Here is a 12,582-nt window from a genome sequence, read left to right as displayed (position 1 = left end):
TCCGGCGGACGTTTGGGAACAAGAGATAAGACTAATCCGGACGAAGTCCGAACTAGAAAGAAACAGCGGAGGACTACCAAGGTAGAGGCGGAGGTGACAAGTCTATAGGAATCAATCCTAAGACGAGCGGAGGTCGACGAGAGGATAACTCAAGTCGGACGGAGAGAGGTAATGAGCAGAGTCTAAGATGATATTTGAACTGAGGAAACTACAGAGACTGTACAGGGTTTATATACTACTGAGGACATAACGGAGAACAGTGAGTGCAGTGCGAGGCTATGTAGCTATGGAGAAAAATATGGGACGACTATCACTAGTTTATCGGAACTTAGTAAAATGAAGACGGAAATGAATAAGGGACGGAAAATAAAGTGTACTAACTGATAAGGGAAATACCAAAGGGATAAGGCACGGAAGTTAGACGCGGGTCGGATCCGGACAATACATAGAAGTCGGCCGGATCCGGAAATCCGGAAATGATGAGTGTGATAGGTCCGGACCCAGAACACGGGATATGACAATGGTGCGCTGAATTTGCTCTGCAAAATCTTCCAGAATTTTCTTGAGGTTATTCTTACGATATCTCAAGCCAAAGTGTTAGACTGGAATAACTGTAGATTTGAAGTAAAACTTACATTGCCTGAGTTTCTTCTGGTGCCCCCTCCTCATTCCATTTCTTCATGGCAAACTTGACCTCCTGCTGTTGTGAAGGTGTCATGTTGTTGAACCACTCCCTGGCATTCCCAGTGCGGTACTTGATTGAATACTCCAAGCCTTTACTCTGTTGTTGGGCCTTGTCATATGAGTCGATCTCCTGCTTAAATAATTTCTGTGCTACGTCCCACTCAGACAGGGGTTTCTTATAGAAAGATGGTTCTCTTTGGCGACTCGCTGCCTCACGTTTGTCTGCCTCTTCCTTGTCTTTGAGACTTTTGGCATAGTATTCTTTTATTGCCTGTAGGTAATATTTATGTATATCATCAGATAACTAAATACATGTACAGTATAAAAATTTTGTGACCTTTTTCAAGGAAGTAGGCAAGGCAATGGGTTCCTCTTGCTCGTCTTGAGCAGCTAGTAAGGCCTCCGAATCTTCCTCACCACAGGCTTTCCAACAGATGAGGAACCTGCAGCAAAAATGGCCTTAGAGTGAAGGTCGAGAATTGGCTTAAAGGCAATAGACCAGTCGGTAGACATCATAATTGATTCAAGATAAAAATTGCAGGTAGGCTGGTACAGGCGGTAGGAGGGTGGCTAGCCGAAATTAATTTGAACACCCATGTTTATCAACAATAACGTGTGACTTTTCATAAAAGTCACACGTTATTGTTGATAAACATGGGTGTTCAAATTAATTTCGGCTAGCCACCCTCCTACCGCCTGTACCAGCCTACCTGCAATGTTTATCTTGAATCAATTATCAAATTGGATATATTGAGACGGTCAAATTCACATCAAGTAACAAGATTAAAGGCACATTATACTTCCATTGAGTGGAGTTAGACAGTGTAGATAATAGACAAATTCACATCAGGTAAAAAGATCCAAAACACGTTATACTTCCATTGAGTGGTGAGGGTAATCTAATCAAGTAAGATGAAGAAAAATGAAACATGAAGGGATGTATGAAAAAGCCAAGACAAAATAATTGTATCCTAATCCTCATCCTCATCAGGGACACTAGGCATGGGCCTCAAGACAACCGAAATCCAGCAGGAGCCAGGTCTTTTGCCTGGCAAAAGGATCCTGGAATGAGGTGGTTGTGAGAATACATACTTTTTCCTACATTGGCCATTCTTGCATTCAAAGATGTAATCTTTGTGCATGTTGACAGAACACCAGGTGTTACTCCACCCACACTGTGGGCACTGGACCGGCAGGTACTGACCCCAAGGGCGAAGTTCAGAATGCGTCCAGGCAAACTTGGTAACGGCCAATGAACCTGAGTTGTCAGGCATCAGCAAGAACACGTCAGTGTGGCGCCCAAGTTTGTAGGACTGGCCCAACATGTCAGGGAAGACGATGTGAATGGGCAAACACTCGATGATGACCAGCTCCGCGAATGCGAGCAAAAGGTGGGTGGCGAAACTCGGCTGAAAACGAACAGCATTAAAGCCAATAGTGGCTGTGATGCGATGACTGTTAGGGTTAGTTAGTATTTGCAAAGATAAGATCAAATGGACTTACTCTATGACCGCCTGTTGCAAGCCTGAAAAGGAAGTGACGTTGTTGATGAGCGTGCCACATGAAAACAGCCATAAGTATGATTCCGCGGCACCATGAATCAGGGGATGCCAAGGTGAAAGCAGAACATCGAGAACCTTTGGTGTCAAATGAGCAAATACAATGTTAGTCAAAAAAAATGCCACTTACAGAGTGAACACGTGCCGAAATGTATAACTTCTTGTTGCCCTTGTACCCAATAAATGGATCCCCATTCTCGTTGTCGGTGTGGTTAGTGATGGCGACAATGACACGAGCCCAGTTGGAGCTCATCAGCAACTGGACGATGGCAGTCGCCTGCAACCGGTACTTGTCGATCTTTGAGGCATTGCTGATGTCGAACGCGATGGACCAAAATTCAAACCCTCTGCTGGGGAAGTACGGCCGAAGGAATTTGGAGGCCAGTTCAAAACAGCCGCCGGTGACGTCGTGGTCAACGAGGATGAGATGGAGCATGAGCGTGGGTGCCGAAGACAGTTGGGAATGGAGTGAAACCTCCAACGTAGCGCGAATTTGGAGGAATGAAGGAAGGAGTGGTTGCCCCTTCCTGTAAAAACCCTATAAAATGAAGTGAATGTTAGTTAGCATGAAATAAACGAAAAAACTTACAAAATAGGGCAACTGAGATGCGTGCCCGTGTCGTTCCATGCCAACGTGGCAAGATATGCAGACGAACGTGACGTCATCGGCCTGCACCGTGCATGCACTGGCAGGCGGGATGTTCATGCAGTTTGAACACATCACCCGCAGACAGGTGCTGCAGAGGAAGAGGCAATCTTCCCCTACAGAACCGTCTCTGCAGATGAGACAAAACTGCAAATAAAGACGCGTGTTAGTGCAAATAGTAGGTAACTAATCACTTACCTCGTTGTGTTCAGACGGCTCTCTCACATTCAGCTCACCCGGCACAGTGACCGCTCCAGTAGATGCCGGCAACAACAAGGCAATTTGTGGCGCAGTGCCACCGGTGGACTTCTTGCAGGTTTGTTTAGACTTCACCATGGTGAAGAGAGACTATTATAGATATATTCAAATTAGTAAATGACATGGCAAATAGCACTTACAGTTATGTAGTTCAAACAGATGCAAAGAGAGGAGAGTGCCGGCTGAATGTACTTAGAAAGAAATGAACAAGTTTGAATGTTGGTTGATTGTGACAAACAGATCCAAATAGTCATGTGATTATCAACAATGAACTCAACAGCGTCATATGGCTAATCCACAATTCAACGTGTCGCGTGTCAAAAATCCACTCAACACGTGCTGGCACGTGTTGAATTTGTGGATTTTGACGTGACGCGTTAAATTGTGGATTAGCCATATGACGCTGTTGAGTTCATTGTTGATAATCACATGACTATTTACAAACAATAACAAACTGACACGTGAATATGAACAACAACAATCAGTTCTCACGGTTCAATCTCTTCTTTCGTCTTACCTTCATCATTCTCCTTCATCCTTTATTTCTGCCAGTGCCGTTACTTCAGGGCGACTTCCGGTGTACTCCTTTGGGTTCTTGCAGACTGCAGCTGCAAGAATTCAAAGGTACTACCCTACAGTCGCCCTTCAAACATAGTAAGTTCAACTTTGGTGGTGCGCCTACTTACTAACTGTTTCATTTACATATACTCTCTTTCCCTTGAGGTTTCTCAAGGTAAGTACTTAATTGCTCACACCCGCTTGCTAATGTCTGTTGTACTTAGGATTTTGGAGACTTTGGATGGCGCAGTGACAGCCACTCCTCCCTTTGAGCGCCCTCCAGTTCCCTAACGTAAGTCCTTCTTTTCCCGCGTCCGCTTGCTAATGTTTGTTCTATTTAGGATTATACTTACAAATTTCAGGACTTTGGATGGCGCAGTTAGAGCCACTCCTCCCTTTGAGCGCCCTCCAGTTCCCAACGTAAGTCCTTCCTCTCTCATGTCCATTTGCTCACGTTTGTTCTATTTAGTATTATACTTACGAATTTCGGGACTTTGGATGGCGCAGTTAGAGCCACTCCTCCCTTTGAGCGCCTTCCAGTTCCTTAAATGTAAGTCCTTCTTCTCTCGCGTCTGTTTGCTAATGTCTGTTCTATTTAGTATTCTGCTTATTGGAACTGGGGGTTGCGCAGTGCATGCCACTTGTCAGTGGCTCCTGCTTATAGGAACTGGGGGTTGCGCAGTGCATGCCACTTGTCAGTGGCTCCTGCTTATAGGAATTGGCGGTTTCACAGTGCATGCCACTTGTCAGTGGCTCCTGCTTCTTGGAATTGGCGGTAGCGCAGTGCATGCCACTTGTTAGTGGCTCCTGCTTATTGGGACTGGGGCTCAGCACAGTGCATGCCACTTGTCAGTGGCTCCTGCTCCAACTTTTTAATGGTGGTAAGTGCTCAATTCCTGATGACCTTAACTGATCTGTTTTGTTCTCTAGACTGCTGAACCTGCCGGTACTTTTGTGTGGCAAGTGCTCTCTAGTTAAGTGTTAATCTTGTCTTAAATTTTGGTCTAACGTTTCTACAGGACAAATTTGTATTGTATTATATATATATTTGCTACATACATTTTCACCTGAAGTGTTGAGGCTTTGGTGAGGAGGGCCCCCTTATTGAAGTCTCGCCTCCCCTTTTGTATTTGTTACTTTATTTGTTTGCTTACTTGTAGTAAAATTTATTGTCACTCGTACTTTGTATTTGAAAATGTATGTTGATGGACGCACTTTATTTGCTGCCGGCTGAAAAGGTCACGTGACCGTGTGTATATTAGCAAAGAGCCTTATTAAGAAAGCAAGCGCAAAAGCACAGTAGTGTATAATAATCAAATGCTGCACTGTGCAGACCAAAGCAACTATTATCTACTACATGTCTTAGATAGATAATGTGTTATGTAGATCTCAATTCTGCCTTGATGCGGCTCACCATTGACATGCTGAAGGACGCTATCATTGATTATTGTCTGCCAGTCAAAATATACTATTGGCATAGGCAGATGGTGGCAGAACACTAGGACAAGTAGCCATGACGCCATATGATACAAACTTCCCTTCCCAGTCAGAAGGTTGATTCTTCTTTGAAATTGCCTTCTGACCACAGAGGGGAGTCATCATATGGCATCATTGTCACCATCTGCCTGGGCTACTAGCATATTTTGGACTGACAGACATTCTCAATACCCTATAGGCCGCTTAGAGGCTAGCCTGCTCTCAAAACTGTTCGTGTTAAGAGTTCTGCCTCAGAGGTAAGTTGGCTACACCTATACTGCAGGGTATTGAGAATGTTTTCTTCGGTTAACAAAGAAAAAAATTTCAATACCCTACAGTATAGGTGTAGCTAACTAAGTATTACCTCTGAGGCAAAACTCTTAACACGAACAGTTTTGAGGGCGGGCTAGCCAGTATATGCCTCAGAGGTAACCTCAGAGGTATCTCCCCTCCATGGTCAGAAGGGAAGAGTCAGCCTTCTGATGGTGCAGGGCAGTTTGTATCATATGGCGTCATTGCTACTTGTCCTGGTGTCCTCCGGATGCCAATTTACTATTATACACTACTGTTTTTGTGATTGCATTCTTAATAAGTGAGTCCTTGCTGTCTCTCAAGGCATTGAACTCCAGCTGGAAGTGTCTCCTGCTATTTGAGACAGGGATCCCACAGTGTAGTCCCAGATTCAGAATATCATTCATTCTTCTGTGGTAGTCTGCCAATATTAGTCTTCACTCTTCCAGCATCTGAGCGAGTTATTACAGTACTAATTATGTCACAATCTGGGCAAGACTTCATTTAATCAGTCTTCCATCAGTAGATTCCATTCATATATCCAAATTTGATCGCGGGACAATTTTTTCGGAATCATTTCATATAAGTTAAATTGAGTCTTGATCCGAACGAGCTGGTTGAAAATTTTCCTTGCTCACCATGGACCAACAAATGAGTCAATCAATCAAGCTGAGAGCAGCTCTGACCACAAGGATCAAGGAAATTATGGGAAAATCATCAGCAACAGGGATCTTCAGAGAGGGGATATTGCAAACTCACCTTCTACACAAAGCAAGGTGAGAGGTTATATTTGGGGCCTTATTTGATCCGCTCTATTAAATGGTCTCACTTAAGATTAAGAATTGGACATGAGCTAGACAGTTGCTTAGCAACACGTGATGTCAACTTCCATGCTTCTGGGTCAATCTCAGAATATGAGATCAATCGAGCTGCACTGACAGTTGCCCATGCAATGGTAAATCCTTGTGAGTTGTTTCACTCTACAAGATATCACCTGGTTTTAAATTCACATCATTTGCAGATTATGTGGATTGGGATGTTGACAGATTTGCCGAAATGGCCAAAGTCTCTACACCTAAATCTGATGGTCCCCTCGCTAATACCAATCAGCTACCAAAGTACTTTTCTGCAGCTATGATTGGTAAAATTTCAGTACCAGCTACTATTGTGGACAGGCAAGGTAAAATTTTAACAATTTACTTGCCAAATATTCTGTCTTCTTCTCGGGTTGTATGTTCATTCTTCCTTGGGAATTCCCCTCATCAATTGATAAATTAAATTAGGAATATGTGAACTCAGCCACTAAGGGTTTATGGACTTTACTTCTTGAAACAATTACGTCCTCCACCCAACAGTCTTGGCGATCTCAAGGCTTTGTTGTCCCAGAGGGGGGTGGAGAATTTGGAGCAGGCAGAGTCACAGTATCACCAGCATATTTTATGCAAAGACACGAGGTATAGGCCAAATTTAGTGGTTGTTTAGCTACTTTTGACTTTGTTTGATTTCATTTGCAGAGACTGGAAGACCCAATGGTTACCTCGGCTTCCTATAAGTCTGTGGAAGTCCAAGAGTGGCTAGCTGCTTTATCAGCTACTGAATCTTTCTGGAATGCCATTACCGCTGTATCAGCTCCAGATCTATTCGAAGCAGGCACCTTGGCAATCACTCGTATTATTGAGGAACTTCAAGGTTCTGATAGAACATCACCACCCATCTGTGATTGGCCCTCGATCTTCTCAGGATTGGAAATAATTGCAAATCGTACAACTTTATCACACAGAGATTCTGGTGGCGCACCTTCTCTTTTTGATCTTCTGATTAGTTTAGGCAGTGGCCATGAGGCTAAGTTGACATTAGCAGATATTGGGGCCAAACTGGATTATTACCCTGGGACAATGGTCTTCATTTCCGGGAAGGTTTTACAACATTCTATTGGTCCATGGGGTTCGGGAGAAAGGCTCATTATTGCCCATTTTATGAGGGATAAAATCCACTCTAGAGTCGGGGTATCCAGACCCCCCTTTCCAACACAGGCCTATTTTTTGCAGATGGTGGGGCAGCAGGATAGTTATTTGTTGTGACAAGTAGATGATAAGAAAGGAGTGGTTCTTGGAGGAGGAGGGGTGGAATGGGACAAATCAAGTGTTTGACAGTATACCTATTAGATTAGTTGATGTGATCTAGTGATTCCTATGAATGGTTTCAACTATCAAAAATAGAATGTTGATAATATCAAATTTTCCCCCCACACGTAACCCTATGTCTCCCAAGAAAAAAACTTGACTCAAGGCAGCTATATTTTCTTTCCAAGGAAGAGGTCGTTTGTCTAAAGGCAAGGACCTTGATGTTGCCTATGTGTCTCATAAACAAGTCATTGGACAAAGAAGGAAGCCAACCTGGGTGGAATCATGCACTAATAGCCTTTATGACACTGCCCCAACATCATCTCCATCCTCCAGCCCTCGTAAATGTATTAGAGAAGACACTCAAGGGTTGCAAAACAGTCATGAAGATTTTGATAGACAAACCCTTGGTGACTTTGTTTCTTATATAGAGAACTCACAAAGAAAAACCAAGGCAAGCATAGTGATTCAGTATTTTTTAATGATGTACTAAATAGAGATTATTACGACCAGACACAAAATGACTTCATCCAAGAATATCTGCCTTTCCGAGACTTGTACTTAGATATTCTCCTTGACTTGGAGAAACCCTCCGATGTATCCCAGTGCCAGTCTTGTCAGATTGGTGAAGGGAAATTCCGCTGTTTGACTTGCAGTGGAGATCAGACATTCTGTCGTTCTTGCATTGTCAATGCTCACCAGTTTTTGCCCTTCCACAAGGTTCAAGAGTGGACTGGGAAATGCTTCAACGACACATCACTTGAAGAATTGGGTTTTATCTGGTATATGGGCCATGGGGGACAACCATGTCCATTTTCTGATGACATGCATGCATGGGAGAATATTCCGATGGACGCAGAGGCCGATTTTTCATCAATGGAGACAGTTCATGGTTCAACTATACCAACCAAGTTGACCATTGTACATTCCACTGGAGTGTTTTTGCACAACATTGTCTGGTGCAGCTGTCCTGGGGTCGATTGTTAGCAGCATTTGCAATTGCTGAAAGCTAAATTATTTCCAGCCAGTACCACTCGACCACAGACTGCCTTTACTTTTGATGTCCTCAATCATTTTCTAATTGACGCACTGGAGTGCAAGACTTCAGCATCCAGCTTCTTTGAAAAAATCTGTTGAATGACCAATAACTGTTTCCCAGATACTGTTCCTGTAAGTCTTATAAGTCTTCTTGGTGAAAGTTAAACTAACAGTACCAATTTGTTTTTCTAAAATCGATATTGAGAACTCATGAGAGTGTCTCGACTGTGGAGAGACTTGATGAGTCGAAAATGGTTTGGCTTTGCCCATAATGATGAGCAGAAACCGGACAAGGGTGATCTGGCTTGGTTTTGCCCTGCTTGTCCACAGCCTGGGATTAACCTACCTCCTGACTGGCAAGCCAGATATGAAAGGCAAGTCATTTATCCATCTCATTCTAAGGAGAGGTGACTCAATTTCTCTACCACACTTGAGAATATCATACTTACTGGCTAGCCCTACACTGCATAGTGTACGAGAGCTCCGGCCGGGCTGACTTATGTTCTAATCAAGCTGGCCAGCATGGCATAGACTGAATGTAAAACCAGGCCGGCCGGCACATTAAATTGGCTTGCTAGCTTGACACAGATAGCATGCATAACCATGCTGGCCGGTTAAACTGAGGTGCATAGATGTCACTCAAAGACATGCCAGCCAGAGAGTTGGTCCAGAGAGAGACTTCTACTTTTCTTTTTTGCACATTTTTAACCTTATGCTTACCTGTTTGTACAGTTGGCTTGTTTCACAAAGATATGTGGTAGACGGGAACTTCACTGCTCAACATATGGTAATGAGAAAACCACAGTTGGACATTAGTTTGTCAGACGGGCTTGGGTATATGGTGAAAGATCAAGAATACCAGACTCATCTGTCATCGGCTGTAGAAAGTAAAGAGGTGAGTTGGCTCATGACAACCACTTTTCATTCATGCTTCACTATCTTTGTAGCGGTCTTCTTGCAGCAATCATCGTGTAGTAAATGCAGCCAATATCAGCAGGAGCAATCTTCGAGCTACAGGTGTAGGAGCAACTGCTTATGCTCGACATGGATGCTTTGTTCCTCATAGTATAGTTGATTTTCAGAAGGGTGAAAGGTCTGTATATGTCCTCCAAATCAACATGTTATGCAAGCTCAGGTAATTTTTAGACACATGAATATCGACTACTCAATATGCAATGCATTGAATTATTATTCAGCTGGTATAGACTCTTCCCTCATCATTTATGATGTGGGGTGTCAGTGGAGCATTAATTTTCTACAGAGAGTAGCCCAGAGCAAGGGCTTGTCTGTACCTCAAAATATGCACATCGTTCCAGCAGTTGGAAAATTCCATCTTAGTGCTCACAAATTGGCTTGCTTTGCAAGGTACAGCCTCAACTTTATTCAAGGGGCTGGACATGTTGATGGGGAGATTTTGGAGACTCTGTGGGCACCATTCAATAAGATCTCCCCAACTGCTCAGTCAATGAGTCAGGCTCACCATCAAGAAGTTCTTGATGATCATATGTGAGACTCAAACTGGAAAAAAATAGTGGGAATAAATAAGCCCTCCAAATTTTGCATTTGAACAAGCTTGACAATTGAGCTTCCAGTGAAGACTCTCTTGAAAAAGTACAAACGGGCTCTCAAAGGTGTTGATGACACAAAGTCTCCCTTTGATGAGCTCACTCTGTCTCTAGACCCTGAGAAGATTTCGATATGGAAGATCGATGAGAAAAAGGCCATGGAACAACGTGGAGAGTATCTTGACATCTATCAGTTGCAGATGAACAAAGGTAAGTGAACTCTGTCTAGTTGTGAGGCTGCTATTCTTGTATAGACATCTGATCAGTATTTGTATCTAGCTCCAACTATGGCAGAGATTAGACTTAAATTAACTGAGTCTGAGAATACTGACACTAGCAAACCTAGGACAGTCTCTTGGCTCATTACTGGCATCAATCTAGAGGATTTACAGTATGTAACCAATAAAAATAGAGAAACCGTTTGACATAGTACTATTTTAGGGATGGACTAAGGGCAGATATTCGACAACTTCCTACTGATGCAACCCCAGGACAGAAAGCTTCTATAGAAGAGAAGCGACAGAGATTGACAGCTAGGATAGCTAAATTTCATGAAACAGCTGATGCCATGACTGCTAGTATGGATCTTGGAACTGCAACAGTGCATTCCGACGATCCTAGATTCTGCTATGCAGGTCATGATGAAAATGGTTGGGGAGAGGTCTCAGATGAAGAGATCTCAGAGTATATTGACGAAGAAATCTTGGCTGAAGAGATGGGTATCTGGATGCCATCATCAATGCCCTACCAGGATGCATTGGCTCTCGGACTGGGTCCCCTCCAAGCTGAAGAATTAAAACTTCGAAAGGGCCAAGCCAATGACTACCTCGAAAAGCTTCAAATGGCCCTTGGTCATAAGGCCATCATCTATCGTCAGTATTTTCGAAGTGCTAATTCTACATGGGCTGGGACTAGGTCAAAGCAAGAAGCTCAACGCTGTCAGCTCAAAATTGACAAGTGTGTAAGAAGCTATCAGAGGGCAAGGTCAGCAATGGAAGGTCTAGGCATGGATAAAGCCACCTTGGGGAGTCTTTATCAGCCAATATCGCCTACAGAGCTCAGTATAGACAAAAAGGTGACAGAAGAAAATAGATTTAGACAAGGGTCAGACAGGCTGGCTTGGTTTTGGAGGGGAAATAATGCAAGCCAAGGTCAAGACGATGCCTGGATAGATGAATGTAAGAAAAAATCTTTATCTCTATGATATGTCACTAAAGCTCCAACCGATCTAGTCTACAGGGTGAACTGGTTGAAGGCTAAGGCTAGATGGAATAGATGGCAAGAGGAATTAAGGCTGGTAAGACATGAAATGGGTTGGACCATAAACTGGTTCAAGTACCACCAGAATGAATGGGAGAGAAGGGGTGGCCAAGCCACCAGACCTGGTCATCAAGCCTATGCTTATCAGCAGGTCTTGATGTGGGGAAGATTTGTTGAGGAGGCAGAGAAAAATTTCAATGGATGTCAATTTATACTTTGATCTGGTATACTTTCTTTGCTAGGAAAAATATGACAGGATAATTCTCAATGCTAATGAATGACAAGGTAGCATAGCTAGCACTAGCTCCACTCTATGTAGTCCACAGCTGGCCGAGATAATTGTATTTAAGATATGGACTGGCCAGATGGTTCCTACAGCATGTATGTACATGGCTGGCCCTTATAAGAGTATATAACTAGCTTATATCTACCCTATGCAGTCCATGTAATTCTGATACCAATAACTGGTTAGCCTTGATTCTACAATAGACAGCATCAAGTCGGCTGGTATGAAATGTTGAAACCAATAACCAGCCAGTCTTGATCATACATGTTGTAGGAACTATCTGATCAGTATGCAAATCTGAAACCAATGACTGATCAGCCTTGATTCTACTATTGTACAATTAAACCGAGCAATATTAAAACTAATAACTGGCCAGTCTTGATTCTACATGTTGTAGAATTAAACCGGCTGGGATGCAATGTTGGAATTGAAAACCAGCCAGTCTTGATTCTACTGTTGTAAAATCAAACCGGCCGGAATGCAATGTTGTGATTGAAAACCGGCCAGTCTTGATTCTACTATTGTACAAGTAAACCGGCCGGGATGCAATGTTGTGATTGAAAACCGGCCAGTCTTGATTCTACTATTGTACAATTAAACCGGCCAGGATGCAATATTAAAACTGATGACTGGCCAGTCTTGATTCTATATGTTGTACAAGCTATCTGGCCAGTATGAAATTCTGTAACTAATGACTAGTATAGAAATTACAAACCAATAATTAGCTAGTCTTGATGCTACAATCGTACAATTAAACTGGCCAGGATGCAATATTAAAACTGATAACTGGCCAGTCTTGATTCTACATGTTGTAGAATTAAACCGGCCGGGATGCAAT

At 43.1% G+C, this 12,582-nt stretch overlaps 5 protein-coding genes across 5 annotated transcripts; 4 read left to right on the top strand and 1 right to left on the bottom strand.

Annotated features, from left to right (window-relative positions):
* Positions 1–574: 574 nt before the first annotated feature.
* Positions 575–3,225, bottom strand: HD556DRAFT_1315116 (uncharacterized protein; the record flags this gene model as incomplete). The annotated part of the gene is made up of 8 exons (XM_041301084.1): positions 575–611; positions 636–955; positions 1,022–1,127; positions 1,777–2,139; positions 2,188–2,321; positions 2,374–2,781; positions 2,833–3,036; positions 3,088–3,225. The coding sequence occupies 8 exons, from the start codon at positions 3,223–3,225 to the stop codon at positions 575–577; spliced, it is 1,710 nt and encodes a 569-aa protein (XP_041151885.1).
* A 389-nt stretch (positions 3,226–3,614) lies between these two features.
* On the top strand, positions 3,615–4,683 carry HD556DRAFT_1315115 (uncharacterized protein; the record flags this gene model as incomplete). The annotated part of the gene is made up of 7 exons (XM_041301083.1): positions 3,615–3,801; positions 3,871–3,880; positions 4,068–4,125; positions 4,213–4,255; positions 4,305–4,348; positions 4,485–4,586; positions 4,636–4,683. 7 exons carry the CDS (start codon positions 3,615–3,617, stop codon positions 4,681–4,683), a joined length of 492 nt encoding a protein of 163 aa, XP_041151884.1.
* Positions 4,684–8,201: 3,518 nt separating this feature from the next.
* On the top strand, positions 8,202–8,582 carry HD556DRAFT_1251388 (uncharacterized protein; the record flags this gene model as incomplete). Its single annotated transcript, XM_041299012.1, has 1 exon — positions 8,202–8,582. A coding segment is annotated over one exon (381 nt), but the record flags the coding sequence as incomplete, so codon positions are not given.
* An 889-nt stretch (positions 8,583–9,471) lies between these two features.
* HD556DRAFT_1196922 (uncharacterized protein) lies at positions 9,472–10,931 on the top strand (the record flags this gene model as incomplete). Its single annotated transcript, XM_041296297.1, has 5 exons — positions 9,472–9,532; positions 10,022–10,102; positions 10,313–10,408; positions 10,478–10,589; positions 10,640–10,931. Coding segments are annotated over 5 exons (642 nt in total), but the record flags the coding sequence as incomplete, so codon positions are not given.
* Positions 10,932–10,937: 6 nt separating this feature from the next.
* Positions 10,938–11,678, top strand: HD556DRAFT_1251391 (uncharacterized protein; the record flags this gene model as incomplete). Its single annotated transcript, XM_041299013.1, has 2 exons — positions 10,938–11,376; positions 11,431–11,678. The coding sequence occupies 2 exons, from the start codon at positions 10,938–10,940 to the stop codon at positions 11,676–11,678; spliced, it is 687 nt and encodes a 228-aa protein (XP_041151881.1).
* Positions 11,679–12,582: the final 904 nt, after the last annotated feature.

This window comes from Suillus plorans (genome assembly GCF_016647745.1).
Source record: "Suillus plorans strain S12 chromosome Unknown HD556scaffold_151, whole genome shotgun sequence".
Classification (NCBI taxonomy): domain Eukaryota; kingdom Fungi; phylum Basidiomycota; class Agaricomycetes; order Boletales; family Suillaceae; genus Suillus; species Suillus plorans.
This window is presented reverse-complemented; position numbering and strand designations above follow the sequence as displayed.